At 47.9% G+C, this 15,808-nt stretch overlaps 1 protein-coding gene across 1 annotated transcript in view; it reads right to left on the bottom strand.

Moving 5' to 3' along the window:
- The window catches only part of BOD1 (biorientation of chromosomes in cell division 1), a 55,535-nt gene extending 46,150 nt beyond the window's left edge, over positions 1-9,385 (bottom strand). The window contains exon 1 of the mRNA XM_014312176.1: positions 9,314-9,385. Within this exon, the coding sequence (XP_014167651.1) occupies positions 9,314-9,385 (72 nt within the window). The remainder of the gene's footprint in view (positions 1-9,313) is intronic.
- Between the last annotated feature and the right edge of the window lie 6,423 nt (positions 9,386-15,808).

Raw genomic sequence — 15,808 nt, 5'->3', positions numbered from 1 at the left:
GGTGGCTCTGCTCTCCCTCTGGCACACGAGGAGCCACCTGAGCCAGGTGGGACATGAGGCTCTGTGTGCAGGGAGCTGTCACAGAGCCACACTCCCCTGACCTGTGCCTCAAGGACAGTCAGTTAAGGAGGGCAGGGAGTGGCCAGGGGCACCTTGGGCAATGTGTGACCTGTGCTGGCTTATCTGGTGCTGTGTTGGTGCCAAGGGAGCAGAGCTGAGAGCCAGTGTGTCCCCAGGCAGGTGAAAAGCACAAACAGTCCTGCCAGGTAACCCATGGCTCTCTCCAAAGAATTGGGATCTCTTCATCCCTCCTAAAAGCCTGAGCTCCCCTCCCAGCCCCAGGAACAGATTTGCCCTGGTCCTGCTTTTGTGCAGAGAGATCCCTCCATAATCTCTCCCCTCCGTTTTTCCTGACTTTTAAAAAGTGAATTTGACAGTGGGAAGCACTGCTGTTGTGATAGGCTGAAGACTGGACTCCTGAAAGAAAAAAAAAAACCCTATTGTCATGAGAGAAGAGCTGAGGGAGCAGTGTTTGGATTGAGTTGGATCAGTCTGGGTGATAGGATTCAGCATTCAGGGCTGAGCTGGAGCTCAGCCTCTCGTTTTGCAGCCATCCAGTCCCACGAGCTGTTCCCCTGTGGGTACCAGACACCTTATCAGAACTGCCACAGCCCCCCAGGAGCTGCTGCATTTTCTGCTGAATCTCTCAGAGAAATGCTTTTAAGATCAATTCTGCATCTGAACTTTTTCTAGAAAATCACAGAATAATTTAGGTTGGAAGGGATCTCTGGAGGCCACCTTGTCCAACCTCCTGTTCAAAGCAGGGTCAGCTTCAAAGTTAGGTCAGGTTTCTCAGGGCCTTGCCCAGTGGAGTTTTGCATATCCCCAAAGATGGAGATGGAACAGGGTCTCTGAGCAGTGCAAACACTCTCATGATTTATTTCCTATATCCCATCTGAATTGTCCTTGCTACAGCTCATGGCTGTTGCCTCTCCTCTCTTTTCTGTGCATCTCTGAGAGGAGACAGCTCTGGATTTTCACTTAGGTTGTGGAAGATTGAATCAAACACCTCCAGAGTTTCTGATGATGCTCAAACCCCAGGCTGTGTGTTCCTGCTCCCCAATGCCTCAGTGCTCCTCTGCTCCACTCTCTCCTGCTTGCCAAGCTCTTCCCTCTCCTGAGGAGCCCCAAAATGCCCTAAGTGCTGAGGAGAGAAGGATAAACCCCATCTTTTGGCTGGCTATGCTCTTGTTAAAACCCCAAAGGTTACTCCTCACTGCTGTGAGGGCACACAGTGAATTTCTCTTTATCTCAATACCCATCAGCATGCCAGGCCCTCTTCTCTGTTCCCCAGGCAGACCCCAAGCTGCTGAAATTATCCTTTACCAGACTGGGATGGGACTCTGGGCTCAGCTCTGCATGGCCAAAACACCTTGGAAATTCCCATTTGAGAGCTCAGCTCCAGGGGCTGCACGTGACAGTCACATCCCCTGCTCAGGCCAGGAGATTGCTCTCCAGTGCCTGTAAAGATTGTGGAGATATCAGTCACAGGAGAAGAAATGGGAATAAAAACTCAAGGCTGGAGTCAGGCAAGCTGTGCTGCTGTGTCAGACCAAGGGGCTGCCATCCCTTCAGTTTGCTGATGTGCCAGCAAAACTGAAAGTGTAATTGCTCCTTATCTCAGCTCTGTCACAATATTTGTGGTTCCTCTGAGTGCAGGGGAAGGAGATGATGCTGCTGGCAGAGCAAAGATAGGAAGGTGACAAAGGGACTGCAGCTGCCTTGGGGATAGGAACCTGCAGGCAAGGAAAGCTCCAACCTTTGCCTCTGAAATATGGAAAAGCCAGAACAGGAGGCTTCAGCAATTCCATGAGAGGGCTCTTATGCATCCCAGGTATTTGCAGGTCCTGCTTTTTCCCACATGAGAGATTTGAAGAGACTTTTCAAGAGCACAGATGGGGGTGAAGCTCAGAGCCCAGTCCCACTGATTTTATTTTTTTTTTTGAAGGGCACATAATTCCCTTGTGCATCTTTGGAAAACAGAGTTAATTAAATTAATCTTGCTTGAGAATTGAGGGGAATGAAAGACTTGTGGGTAGAAAGATGTGCTGTTGAGTTGCACCAAAATTGGTCATTTTGCTGAAGTTTCTCAGGTAGACTTGGAGTGGAAGGGCTCCATTTGTGTGTCTGGGGCAGCAGCTTCAGTCCCATTTGCTGGGCTGTGGCTTGCTCTGGGATTTCAGCTTATTTGGGATGCTGGGAAGAGGAGGCAGCTCAGGGCAGTGTTTTATCTAAGGTAGCACTCTGCACTATTTTAAATTTTTTATGATATGTTCCAGCATTTTAATAAAACGAGACACACTCTTCCTTTTTTTACAGCAGCAGCAAAATCTGCTCTGGGGCTGCCCTGCTGGACAGCTTGTGGCAGGATTATAAAAAAGAGTTTATTCTGGGGCTATATTTAAATGCTACACGTGGGTGGAGGCTGCAGAGTTGTCTCATGGGTCACATCCAGGGTGCAGAGCACCCTTTGCTCAACTTTCTCCTCCAGATGCTGGCTGTCAATAGCATGGAGCTTGTTTTCCCCTTTTTAAAAAAAATTAAATATCACAAAAGTGGGGTCTGTATCAACCTCTTGGTAGAAGGTTTACCTGGATCATAAGGAATATTCAATCTCAGGAATGAAACTGTGCCTCACATTTGGGCACTGGCATTTCCTTCTCATTGCTTCTGCCTGCAAATAAACCCCACTTCTATCTTTGGGACATTTCCCCCCAATTCTCCCTTCATTTTGTCTCCATAAAGTAAATATAGATATATTTACAGACCTGATTCTCCAGGCTTTTCAGGTCCAAAGTCGTTTTGTGAGAGTTAAAATAAACGTGCGCCCCCTTTAATCATGTGAGCTGAAATAATCATGTGTAAACTTCATAAAAGTTAGCTAGAGCTTGCTCAGGTTTGAGAGTTTAACTGTGGTTAAGTGGATTTTATCAGATTTTCCTGAATGATTCACCTCTGGGATAAAAATAAACCTGGAGTCACTTTGGGTAATTTACAAAGGAAGAGAAGCAGAGTTTGGAGTCAGAGCATCTTCTCTTGCACAGCCCTGATAATTCTGTGTGAACAGAATCCGGAGAAAAACAACAAGGAGCAAAATTTGGCAGATTCATGGGTGTTACTCTGTATTTTTACTGTAGCAGCTGATGATAAGAATTTACCCAGCAGGCTTTTAAAAATTCAACAATGATTAAAAAAAAAAAAAGGCAAAAACAAACTCTCATCAATGTAGGAAAGGACGGGGAAAAAAAATACCTCAAGACAAGATAAGTCATTAGAGATGCAAGGAAACACTGCTGTTGTCTCCAGGCAAAATCTATGGGAACATGGAGCCATAAATCCAGGATTCATTGCTCCCTCTGCTCATTAGCTGTGTGAAACTGTGACTAAGCTTGAAGGTTAGTTGGTGCAGCTCAGGATTATTGTCCTTACTGCTCTGAATCAGGCTGCCGTGATTCACACACACTGCCTGCCCTGCCAGGGGCTAGCTTTCCAGATTTCCATGGGTTTTTTATCATGAGGGGGAAGATTCTGCAGCCCTGTGTATCTTCTGCACCCTTGTGTGCTCTTCTGGCTCCATTAATTTCTGCCTGGACAAAAGGAAAATCATTTGAGTGGATCTCTTGTTTATGAAAGAAATTGAATTTGTTCTCTAGACTAGACTGGGAGTGTAACAGGCAGAGATGGGAAGGATACGAGCCCAGTGGACATTTTTATTCTAACAATGAAAATATGCAATCTGTCTCAGCAAAATACAGCTGCTGAGCAAATTAACTTGTGTTGAATGCTTATTGGGGACCCACAGCTCATTCTTTTGTTCTTCCTGTTCAGCAAATGTGTTTTTCTGACTGAGAAATAATAGACTGAAGGGCTCTGTGGAGCCTTTCATCAGATGATCTCCAAGCACTTGGCAAACATCAGTGGTTTGCTGGGGAGAGACCAAACCTTGCAGCATATCCAGTACCTGGAGAGCAAGGTGGAAAGTCCACTGCAACTGCTCCAGAATGTTCAGAGACCAGGGGATATCCTCTGAGGGGATATCTGCTGGCAAAATCCAGGTATTTCTATTTTCACTTATGGCAACATTAAGAGAGTATAACAATGAGGTTCTAATTTATTTATTTTTTCCAAGTTAAGGTGCATGTGGCCACCAAAGAGCCAGATAATTCCAGTGTCTGTGAGGCCTGGCTCCCATCCAGGGCTTGGTTCCCCTTTCCCCATGGAGAGCAGCCCATCCCACCAACCAGCTGGGAATTTCCCTGACACATGGGCATTCCCTGGGTAACCTGAGATGGCAAATGGTGCTGAGCTGCAAACCCCTCATCCAGGAGGGTCAGCACTGAGTGCCTCGTGTTCAGTGGCAAAAGGCTTTGAGCTGCAGCCCCTCCATGCTCTGAGCACTCCTCAGGCACCAGGAGTTAACCAGGAGAGCCCTGGAGTCCTGATAGGGCCTGGAGCAGTCTCCAGTCAGGTCCAGAGTTAGAGCAGAGCCAATTTTCTGTGTCTTCCATGTTTTTCTCGTGTCTTCCTGGTTGCTCCCACTTGAGTTCCTCCTGTGTGGAGCTGAAGCCTGTAAAAGGCAGAGCTGGCATTGCCCCTGTTTGCAATTTCCAGGCTCCTGTGGCTGTTGTGCTGTTCATTTCATCCACCACTCAAACCCAAGTCTGCAGAATTTCAGCATCGAGTATCTGCTCTTGGTTATTTCACAAGCTTGGACAGAGTTGTGGCTTTGGAGCTAAAGCTGCAAACCTGAGCCCCCTTTTCCAGCTATCCGAAAGCCACAGAGGGGGAAAGGAAAACTTCTGGATTAAGAAATTATCCCCACAGCTCCCAACGGGTAAGAGGACTCTCCTGCTGCAGACCAAGGCAGCAGAATCCTTAAATAGTGAAAATACCACTGGATAATCCCTTTGGAAGCACAGCCTAGAACAGCTCTGACTGGTGGTAACATTGGACCTGAGCATGTGTTCTCTTTTAGACCCAAATTCATTTGTAATGTGATTCTGCCATGGAAATCTCAGAAATCTGCAAACCATCATCTCTGACCCAGCTCCAGACAGAACCTGGGAGAGCTGAGGTTTCATGTGGTGCTGCTCTAACCCAGTGGAGCAGAGAGAGGAGAACAGGGTAGGACTGAGCAAAGCACTGAGTGCAGCCCCAGAGAGAGAGAAAAAGAAAACTTCAGCTCTGCTGAGGGATTTACATAATGTCAGGAAAAGCGATTTAAATGCAAATAGCCTGGTAAGATTGTTAGAAATTTTGCAGTGGCTCTGGCAGCCAGGTGTAGCATAATGAGAATAAGAGCTAAACAAATATTTCCTTCCTCTGCGAGTTCATTTATTCACAAGCCAGGTTCATTTCTTTGGCAGGTGTATTTTCCCCTTCATCTTGAAGAAAACAAACCTGACAAAAACTTAGAAAAAGGCTGGCTAACCCCTCTTTCCTAAAAACACACAGCAAAACTCACACCCACCTGCAGACAGAGATCAGCCTCTCTAACTGCAGTGTAAAACATGGATTTACTGAATTTGCCACCAAGCTCCATCAGGTGAGGCAGGCATTGGTGTTTTAAAACAAATTTCTTGTCCCTCTGTTGTGTCATGGAATGCTTTGGGTTGGAAAGGACCTTAAGGATCATCCAGTTCCTGCCTTTCCACTGTCCCAGGTGGCTCCAAGCCCTGTCCAGCCTGGCCTTGGACAATTCCAGGGATCCAGGGGCATCCACAGCTTCTCTGGGCACCCTGTACCCACCCTCACAGGGAACAATTCCTTCCATAAGTCAGAAATTTCTTCTGGATGATCTAAGGTGACACTGCTGGTGCTGGAGCTGCAGCTTTCTCATGGCCACAGCTTCCCTCTGTCAAGCCTTTGGGAAGATCTTTTAAAACTCCTAAGGGTAAAGCTTGGCTGTAGTGACATCCAAAAATGTTTCTGCCACTGATTAGAGCCAGTTAAGGTCTTCTTGCCTCAGTTTCCCCCTCTATACAAACACTCCCTGGAATTCTGTGAAGGTCTCTTTGTTTGCTGCTGGTACAAGGGACACCAGAAGATCTGTTCTTAAAAAAAACCAGGAAAGAATTAATTGCACAATTTGTATAAATTAATTACCATTCAGTGTCAAATCTGTGCTCATTGTTGTAGCCTTCCTGCTGCAGTTTCTGTAGAGGACACTTGAACTGGAATTGCACTGAAACTGCACTGGAAATGCACTGGAATGCACTGGAATTGCACTGGAACTGCTGTTGTCAATCCCTCCACAGCAAATGTTTCACCTGCAGGGCCACTTTCTTCATGGCATTTTTGTTCTTTTAGAGATGCTGCATTCAGTAATTTGCTGGGCCTCCAACAGCTTGTCCTCCAGAATTAAACCACTATTTCTAAGAGAAAATAATTTCTAATTTTTAATTTGTAAGAGAAAAGAACAAGCTGCAGAAAGGATCCATTTCACTCTGCCTGTCTCTCAATACCTGGGCACATTTAAAGAACTGCATCCATCAGGCAGAGAGGAAATAAAAACATCCTCAGAGCTAAAACCAGGGAGCATCTGCTGCAATTTCTGTCAGCAGAAACACACTGTGCTTCCCAGAAAGGCGAGCTGCTTCTCCAGAATAGCCCTCACCCAGATCACAGGCAGCCTAAATGGGTGGGATGGAATATTTTGGGATTCAGGAAGGACTCACAGTCGGTGTGTCTGTCTCGTGTCACCAGTGCAAGGGCTGGTGGGGAGGGAGTGGGAGGGAGGATATTGGAACACCTCCCTGTGCCCATAAGGATTCACACAGAGGGGTGGCAGACTTTGTGCAGTTTCAAAAAAAAAAAACAAAAAACCAAACCATTTGCTTGAGCAGGGACTTGCATCCCAACTTTCTGAATTTAGATTTGGAGGAAAGGAGGCTTGGGCTTGTGTTGCCAGCACTTTTTCTCCTCACAGACCTACCCAGGGAGCCTGGCCTGCTGTGGCAGCAGCCTAAAGTGGCCACAAGTCTCTAAAGAAGCGAAGTTTGGCTTTTAAGAAGTCTCCAGGCTAGGCTTATTTTCAAAAAAGCTGTCTGAGAAGGCACTTGGTGCTCTGGCTGTGCTCCCTGTGCCCAGGCCCATGCACAGCAGCTTTCCCAAGGCTGCTTTGGTCCTTTCTGCTCCTGCCTGGCTTTGAAAGTCCTCAGTTGGTGCCATGTTCCCATGTCACAGGTCTGTCCTGGCCCAGGGGGATTTTTTGGGGGTTGTTATTAGACTTTCCACAGAATTGTTTCCCCCTTGTGAACTTTTTCTTTCTCCAGACTCTGCATTTTGCTTGTTGCCTTTCAGCCAACTGGCTCCAGTGGGAGTCCTTGGCTCAGCCAAGCCTGTGAAGGTGTTTGGAGATAAGGAGGTGACTCTGCACCTCCATGATGACATTATTTACCCTTTAACAGCCTTTGGAGCCATCCAGCCCTCTCCTCTCCCTCCTCAGCTTTCCCCAGTGCATCCTCCGGCAGCCACAGGGCTGGAAAAAAGCTCTCCCTGTGATTTGCAATCGAATATGGGAGCATTAATCTAATCTAGCAATTATCTTCCCTGGTGAGGGCAGATGGGATGGCTCACCACGGGGAAGGTCAGGGCACCACGTGCTGTTTGCACACCCTGATTGTTGGATTTTTGCAGATATTGGGGCCCAGGAGGAAGAGCCATCCCAGAGCTGATGGGATCAGTGGGATCTGCCCATTGTGCCTGGATTTCTCCTGCTCACACAGGAATGTTTGCCAAGGTGTCCACGCTTGGGGCTGCATTTTTGCATGTTCCATGTGGTTGTGTGTTTGCTTTGATCGAAACTGTGACATTGCAAGAGGTGGTTTGCCCTTTGTTGGCTCTCTCAGGGTTAAAGAAAGGTTAATTAATGATCTAATATAAAATCCTGCAGAAAGAAGATCTTATTTTTCCTATTTTTAAGCATTGTCAAACTTTTCCTTCCCGAGTGCTCAGTTGGATTTTGCAGTATATTTTTTTAATTTTTGTTGGAGTATTTGTGTGTGTGGCTGGATCTGTTCCCTCAGTGAGAGAGAAGGGGGGTAGAGATCCTTCCTCTTTTTGGTAATCTTTATGGTTTTTATATGCTTAAATCTACATGAATAGCCCAGAGTCTCCAGACCACAGACTGGAGAACCATCTTGTGTTTAGGAAAATTAAAAAGGACGCAAATAAAAAATTAGTCAGGAGCAAATCACTGAAGAGATAAATTACCCCCTTAGAAGAAAAGTTTTCCTCCCAGGCTGAGTGGATTTCTATGGGTACAGTGTTGCTGGCTGAGAATAATTAAAAATATCTTTACAAAGCAGCAGCCACTCTCTGGTAATAAAGCATGTTCTGCTACTCCTAACCCAGATTTTGCTGTCAAATACACTCTAAGGCTTTGCTTGGTTTCATTTTTCCTCTCTAATTCATTGTTGCTTCCTTCAGACAGGTTAATCAATACTCTGAAGGCTATTTTTAGATTCAATGACAGGCTGCCTACATCCTCAAGGCAGAAGGAAAAGTTTCCAGGTCCCTCTCAGCCCTTGGTGGGTTTTCAGAATATTTTTGTGGCAGAGGGAAAATGAGAAGAAATGAGAAATTTCCACCAGCACAATATTTTTAAGCACAATTTGCTCCTAACAGGTCCAGGTTTTCCAATGTCGCACTAACAGATAAACATGACTGAAGCTGCCATTAAAGTGCAGGGAACAGTTTTAAACCTTTTTCTGCCGATTTTCAGTGGTCCCTGGGCTGTAGGTGCTGTTCTGCTGCTGCAGCTCTCTCTGGGCTGAGGGCCCTGACCCCAACCTCATCCCTGCCCTGATCCCATCCCAGTCCCCAAAGCTCTGGGCTCTGGGTCCAGCTGAGCTTGGGCTCCCTGTGCTGAGCAGATTTGGGCACCCACCCAGGCCTGTCCTGCAGCCCCAGTTGCCTCCTGGCTGCTCCTCCTGGTCCCTCTGGGTGTCTCCCATGGATCCAGCTCTGTCCTGTGGCTTTACAAACTCTCCTGTCTGGGTTTTTGTGTTTTCCCCCCGTGGTATCAGAGCACAGGACACAGATGCAGTGTGGTGTCCTACAGGCACTGCCTGTGGTCTGCCTCCTCAGCCTCTGCAGTTCCTTTTGTCTTTAACCTCTACCTGTTTGCTTAGCTGGGCTTTGGGCAGATCACTGCATCCTTCTGCTAATTACAGTTTAATAATTAGTGCCTATCAAAACACTGCCTTTCAACTGCCATTCATTTTGCTCTTTGCTTGCCAAGTAACCTCACCTTCCCCTCGCTGCAGACGCTGTGTTCAAGGGTGACAGCATTGCTTAATTTCACATCCAGTTCCTTCTCCATCCTGTACTTTACCCCCTCAGTGTTCTCAGTTTTACTTCCCAAGCCAGAAAAGACAAATCCCTCTCAACAGGCAGAAAACACTGAATAAACTGAAATAAACTGAGCCCAGAGATCTCCTGCACAGCTCCAGAGCTGATCCTCCAGCAGAACAAAAGCAAAAGGGATGGCAGCCAGGCTTGTCAGGGCCATTTGAGGCTGGGGAGACTCATTCAGTTTAAAGTGGTTTTGTGGGAATTACACAGGGCCAAACATACAAGGGGTTAAAGGGAGCCAGCTCTCCATTCCCAGGATTTTAGATGCACTGAGATGGAAGAAAGTGGCTGAGGAATTCTAAAGTCAGAGGAAAATGACTCCCTGACCTTTTAGCCCAGTGATCAAACTGGCTGGCAAAAGCAGGGGGTGTTTGGAAGCTGTGCTGGTGCCCTGGTGCCTTTGAAGCCTGGGGATGTGTCCATTGCCATCTCTCAAGATATCAGTGTCCAGCACTGGAGCTGCTGCTCTGCAGCAAATGCAGCTGCTGGGTGCCTGTGAGGGGCTCTGCAGTGACTGACTGTGCACCAGCAGCAGCTGGAGAGAAAATGGATTTTGCTTGCAGTGGAAATCATGGATCAGAAGGAAGCTGAAAGTTGATTTGAGCAGTTTTCAAGGATTTTGGTGCTACATCTCATTAGTGTTAATTGCAGGCTTACACCAGTGATTAATCAAACATTAGAAATGCTGCAGACCAGAATCTCCATTTTGTGGGCTTTGAGCCCTTTCATCACTTCTTGCTGGGGGATATTTGATCAGTTCCTCTTGGTTTTACTTTGTTTTAATCAGCACAATCAGCCTGGCACTGGCAGCAATGCTGCAGAAGCCGCTGATACTTCCAGTGGTGGATCAATGAATGTTCTCTCCCTGCTGTCTGCCCATTCACACATTTGTCCTCCAAAACTGGAGGTGTCAGGACCTCACCCCAGGGCTCTCAAGTTGCAGCAGCCCAGAGCTGTGTCAGTGATAAGCACTTTGAAATAGTTACTGCACTGTCACTTTCTCTACAGTTCTGAGGTTAAAAAAAAGATCAGAAAGGTGCTCTAGCAGTCATTAAAACCAGAAACCCAACCAAGCAAAAAAAAAAAAACCAACAAAAACTTGTTTAAAGGTGTTGTAGCAGTAATGTGGGTGTTAGACATAAAGCCAGGGACTGAGTGGGGCCAGGTTGGCCACGCTGGGCTCTGCCCTCACTCCTCTGACCCTGTGGGGAATTGGGGCTTGATCCTCCAGATCTGTCAGCAGCACTGAAGGTTCAGAGCTCAGCCAGTGTGGTGCCACTCACAGCAGGCAGGGAGAGGCTGGAGGCCAGCCCTGGATGGACCAGACTGTCCTGGGTCTGTGAGGCAGCACTGGATGGGTGTGGGAGGGGCTGGTGATGGAGCCAGCCTTTGACACATCTTCCTACACTGCAAAAATTGCTGCTGGACCCAGCCCTGGGGCGTTGTTCCCACTTTTCCTCCAGTAGGCAAATGAGATTTCCCACTGAAATGGGCCCAGTTTGGGTTAAAAATGCAATGGCTCCTCAAAAGATTCATACCTCTGAAATACACACACTTATCTGCCCCCTCTGCTCTTTTCAACCATTATGAGCACAGGAAAGTTAAAAACCAAAATGCAGATATGTTCAGATCTTGGCTGGAGACAGGACATGCACTGTTCATCCCTGCCCTTATCACCAAGGCACTGGCCAGCTCCTGCTCTCCTGAGCTGGGTGGAGAGAGGGAAGACCTGACAAAATCCAGATCGAAATGATCACACCAGTAAATGCTGAGTGCCAGAGTCAGGATCTCCCTGCTTCCTGGAGATACTGGGCTGCATTACCAGGGCAGGACAGATAAGAGCTGCTCAGGGCAGCAGGATGTGGGCTGCACCCCACAGCAGCTGATCCCTGATCCTTCTCCTTCCCCCCAGCTCCAGAGGGGCTCCTGTTTGTCCCAGACACAGAGGGACAGGGGGAAAAGAGAGTCCCCAGCAAACCCAGGCTGCTCCTCAGGAGGGAACAAGTCTTGGGGGCAACACACATGGACTTTCATAATCCTAATTTCTTCTGCAGTGCTTGTTCTCACATTAGCATCAACAAACAGGCTCTGACCTTGCCTGTTGATGCTTTAAATGCCCTGTTACACAGCAAGCATGGGAATGAGTTAGTCACATGGAAAGTACTTAGTCTCACATGGGCTGTTCATGTGCAGAGAGGAAAAAAAAGCCCAGTCTCACAAATACAATAATCTCTGCAGGAATCTCTCTGTCCCCCCCTTTCTGGAATGATGAAATGCAGGCAGGATTTTTGCTTTAAGGCAGAACCACATCACGGTCTCAAGTCATTTCCAAAACACAGACAAATCAATACTTTATTCTTCTTAACAGCCACGGCATTAACTTTGTCACAAAGGCCACAAACTGCCTTAACAGACAGTAAAGAACCCACCTTTCAGCACACAATGCTTCTGCACCTCAGCAGGGCAGGGCAAGAGTCTGAAAACCAAAATCCCAAAAGCCTCTGAAGGCAGAGGGGGCAGAAAACAGCCCAATGTATTTCCCCTCCTGCCTGGCTGTTCCCAGGCCAGAGGTGAGCTGCCAAAACACGTGGAATTTGTGGAAATGCAAGGAAAGAGGTGGCTTTTCTGGCTGGTTTTTTCCAGAAACACGTACTCAGCACACAGCCAAGCCAAAGGCACTGCAGTGTTTGTTCCCAGACCCTTTCCTCACTCATCTTCACCAAACAGACCTGAATTTCAGCCATAATTTAACAATAAATCCGCTTTAAGCACACAAATCTGCAGGAAGCAGCAGGTTTGGGGTAGGTGGCACAGGCACTGTTGTTGTGTAGCTCAGTCTGTGAAACTCAGTTGTTTTTTAAGGATTTCACTCCTGTGTGGTGGCTCTGCCAGGTACAGAATTCACTGGTGACACCCAAAAAATTCTTTCCGTGTCTCAGGGACACGGCAGCAGGTGCACAGACAACATAACCTTTCCTCAGCTGGAAAACCTTCCTGAACAGCTGCAGGGGGCTTTATTTGGGTGGCAGGAGGATATGAGGATATTCTCCTTTGTTCCAGCTCCCAGAATAGCCCCTGGCAGCGGGGCTTGGCAGCTGAGGCTCAGTGTGGTGCTGGCCCTGCAGGGTTGGGATCAGGATTGGGATGTGCTGGGTGTGCAGAGCCAACCACACATCCCTGAGCCCACCTGGGGCTTGGCTGCTCTGTTGCTTCCCCTCTGGGTGAGAGCAAAGCCACGAAGCTGAATCAGTCCTGCTCTGGGGTGTGGGGTCCCTCCCAGCCCATCTCCATGCTTTGTATCCAGGAACTTTGGAGTTTCAGGAGTCCCCCGTTGTTTATTCCTCCAGCTGTGAGGCTGCAGCCCTTCTGCTGGGGACAGATCACTTGGCTGCTCCTCCCTGGCTGTGCTGGAACCCTCGGTCCAGCAGCTCTGGGGTCTGGGGATGCTCCCTCTCCTTCTCTCACAGCCAAGAGCCAATGCCAAGGTCCCTGTGGGATTTCACAGAAACCTTTGGCTCCTTCCCAGACCCCACAGCTCCTGTTTCTGATTCCTGCACACACGTGGGTGCCTCTTCCCCCTGCCTTTCCCAGTCCTGCTCCAGCCCTTTCTGCTGCCTGAGATGCTCCCATTGCTCCCTGGGCAGGATGGAAGCAGCAAATCCACAGCCTCCATCTCCCTTTGGCTGGAGCTGCTCCCCATGGGTGTCCTTGCAATGCATTTGTGTTTTAAATCCCTCAGAGAGTCATCTCCTTGGAAAACAGGAGTTAGAAAGTGTCTTTACCTGCAGTGCTTGGTGCTGCTTGCTCTTTCTGGAGCAGAAAACCAGGTTGTGCAGTGCTGCCACGACTCAGTGCTGCAGCGCATCAGAGAACTGGCAATTGCTCCTGCTTTCCCATCCTCTCTAATGCCAGCTGGCCTGTAATACTGGTTTTTTACTTTTTTTTCTCTCTTCTGGTACTAGAGTGTGATTTTATGTGGGTTCAGGGCTTGGCCCTACTCCGTGGTGCAGATCCTCGTGGCAGGATGGATGGGATGTGTGCAGGGCTGGGCTCACGTGGAGGCAGGAGAGCTGTGACACCACTGCCAGAGAAGCTGCAGAGAAGAGAGGTTGCACTTTTTTTTTTGGAGCTGCTGGGCTAAAATGTCAGCTTTGCCCCCACAAGTGTTTATTCAGAGATTGTCTCTTTCCATGCCAGCCCTTGGACTGATTATATCAAGCAGCACAAGTGAGGCCTGATCACTTCTGACAGTCCTCTAAAAGTGGTTCTGACTGTAATTTCCCTCAGCAAAGGGTTCTCCCCTCCACAGGCTCCTTCAGAGAGGCAGATGGGTTTGAGAAATGAAAAGGGAAAAATGAAAAGGGAAATCTAATCCATTTTTAGTAATGATCCTCAAAAGTGATGTGCAACTCCCCTTCCTCAATGGGTATTTATATAACATAATAGAGCAAAGCTGAAAATACACCTGGGAACCCATGAGGGAAGCATGACAATATTTGCTCATGGCATTCACTTACTCCCAGTATATTTGCCACTCAAGCAGACAGAATCCAAAGGGTTCTGTCTGCCATTAGAAAATAAATAAAATCTGTCATTTTAGTTCAAGTGCTGTAAAATCAGAGTATGTATTTTGTGTGCTGAACTTGGAGGGTACCACTAAATAAGTTCCTGAACGAGCTCATATAAATTCACAGCCTTTCCCAGGCACTCAGAGAAGGGAATGCCAATGTAACATAAACAATATTCCATCAAATGGGAAGAAGCACAAGGCTTTTCTTACTCTGGGAATGCCAATATACACTGAAAAATACTGAGATTTCATAGGAGATGGAACTGTTTTCTGATTACACTTTGCAACTGGAGCCCATTGCTGACCCTGTGCCAGCTGTAGGGAATCCACAGCCAGCACCACGGCACTCCTGGCTATTTATTGTTGAGGGCAGAGTGTGCTGTGTGTGATTCCTGAGCAGGAGGGGCAGCTTTCCCTGCTGCCAGGCTGCAGAGGTGGCACAGCCCTGCTCACGTGTGCAGCGCTGCAGTGCCTCGGTTGCTTTTAGCCAGGCTTGACATTTAGCGTCGCCTTGGTGATTTTCTGGGTTCTGCAAAGTTAGCCTGAGCTCCTAAAACATTGTCTTGGAAGGCAAAATTAATTTTGTGACTAAAACCACGTGCCAAATCAACCTTTAGTTGAGAGAGCAATCCTCCTCATTGCTCTTTCCCGAGCCAAAGATGCTTTCCAGATTCAGCTGATAGGCAGGGAAGTTTGCTGAATAGCAGCAAGGACATTTTAGCCTCTGAATTGTTTGCAAATTGGGTGCTTTGATGACCTGTGGTGGCTGATGAGGCTGGCAGAATCTCGATGCTGCTCACAGGAAAAGCAGCTACAAAAGAAGCTTTAAACTGGAGAATGTTATTGGACTTGAGCAGGTGACTGGGCCAGAGGGCACTTCTGGCTGTCATACTCCAAGAGTATTGGATTCTGAGAGTTATTGGAGTTCTGTTTTGTGCTGCACTGGCTCTGAGCAAGCCCAGAGGCTGAACTTTGGCACTGAATGAAGAAGTGGCCAAAGTCCAGCCCCGTGCTGCAGAGGGTAAAGTGGAAGGTATGGGCAGGGTATGGAGAATAAAGTGCTCCAGGTGGTACCTTCAGCTTCCCCAAAAAAGTGGCAATGAAGTGTTTGACAGTAAATGATAGAAGCTGTTTTGGAGGAGCAAAAGCTCCTCTGCAGCTTTTTTTTTTTTTTAATTTTCACCCAGACCCAAGGAAGCTTTGTCTGGCCAGTGCCCATCCCAGGGACCATCAGGAGGGAAAAGCCTTTTTGGGACCTTATCCTTTTGTCCTCAGCTCTTTCAATCTGCCTTGCCTGATTCCAAAGACCCTTCCTTGTGTGGATCCTGCCCTTCTGAGCAGCAGCACAGCCCCAGAGGGCCTGGGCAGACCCCATGAGCTGCAGGGTCAGGTCAAGTTGTGCTTGCTGTGGTCACCCCTCAGCCCTGCAGAGCAAAGTCTGGTGACTTGTCACATGGAGAGGAAAATATAGAATATCTCTTTGTCTTTTAAATAATATTAATTAAGGAGCTTTTGCTAATGCAGTTGCCCTCTCCATAGACCAATTCTCTGCGCTTGCACCCACCAGGCAGAGCTCCCCAACCTGGAGCCTGCTGTGATTTCCCAGAGAACTTTTTGTGCATATCCTAATCACGTGCATCAGTGGAGGAACAAAAACTGCTCCTAGCCTCCTTCAGGGGCTGCTGGTGTTCACAGCAAACTCCCCAGAATAAACAGCAGGGCCCCAGTAACACTGGTGTGCTCTCTGGCTGCTCATGGGGATCTCTCCTCCACAGGACCCTTCATGTGCTGCCTCCTGGCTGTGTTTGCACCCAGGGACTG

This window comes from Geospiza fortis, unplaced genomic scaffold (assembly GCF_000277835.1).
Source record: "Geospiza fortis unplaced genomic scaffold, GeoFor_1.0 scaffold55, whole genome shotgun sequence".
In the NCBI taxonomy this organism is placed as follows: Eukaryota; Metazoa; Chordata; class Aves; order Passeriformes; family Thraupidae; genus Geospiza; species Geospiza fortis.
Note: the sequence above shows the minus strand (reverse complement) of the source record. Positions and strands in the feature narration are given on the sequence as shown.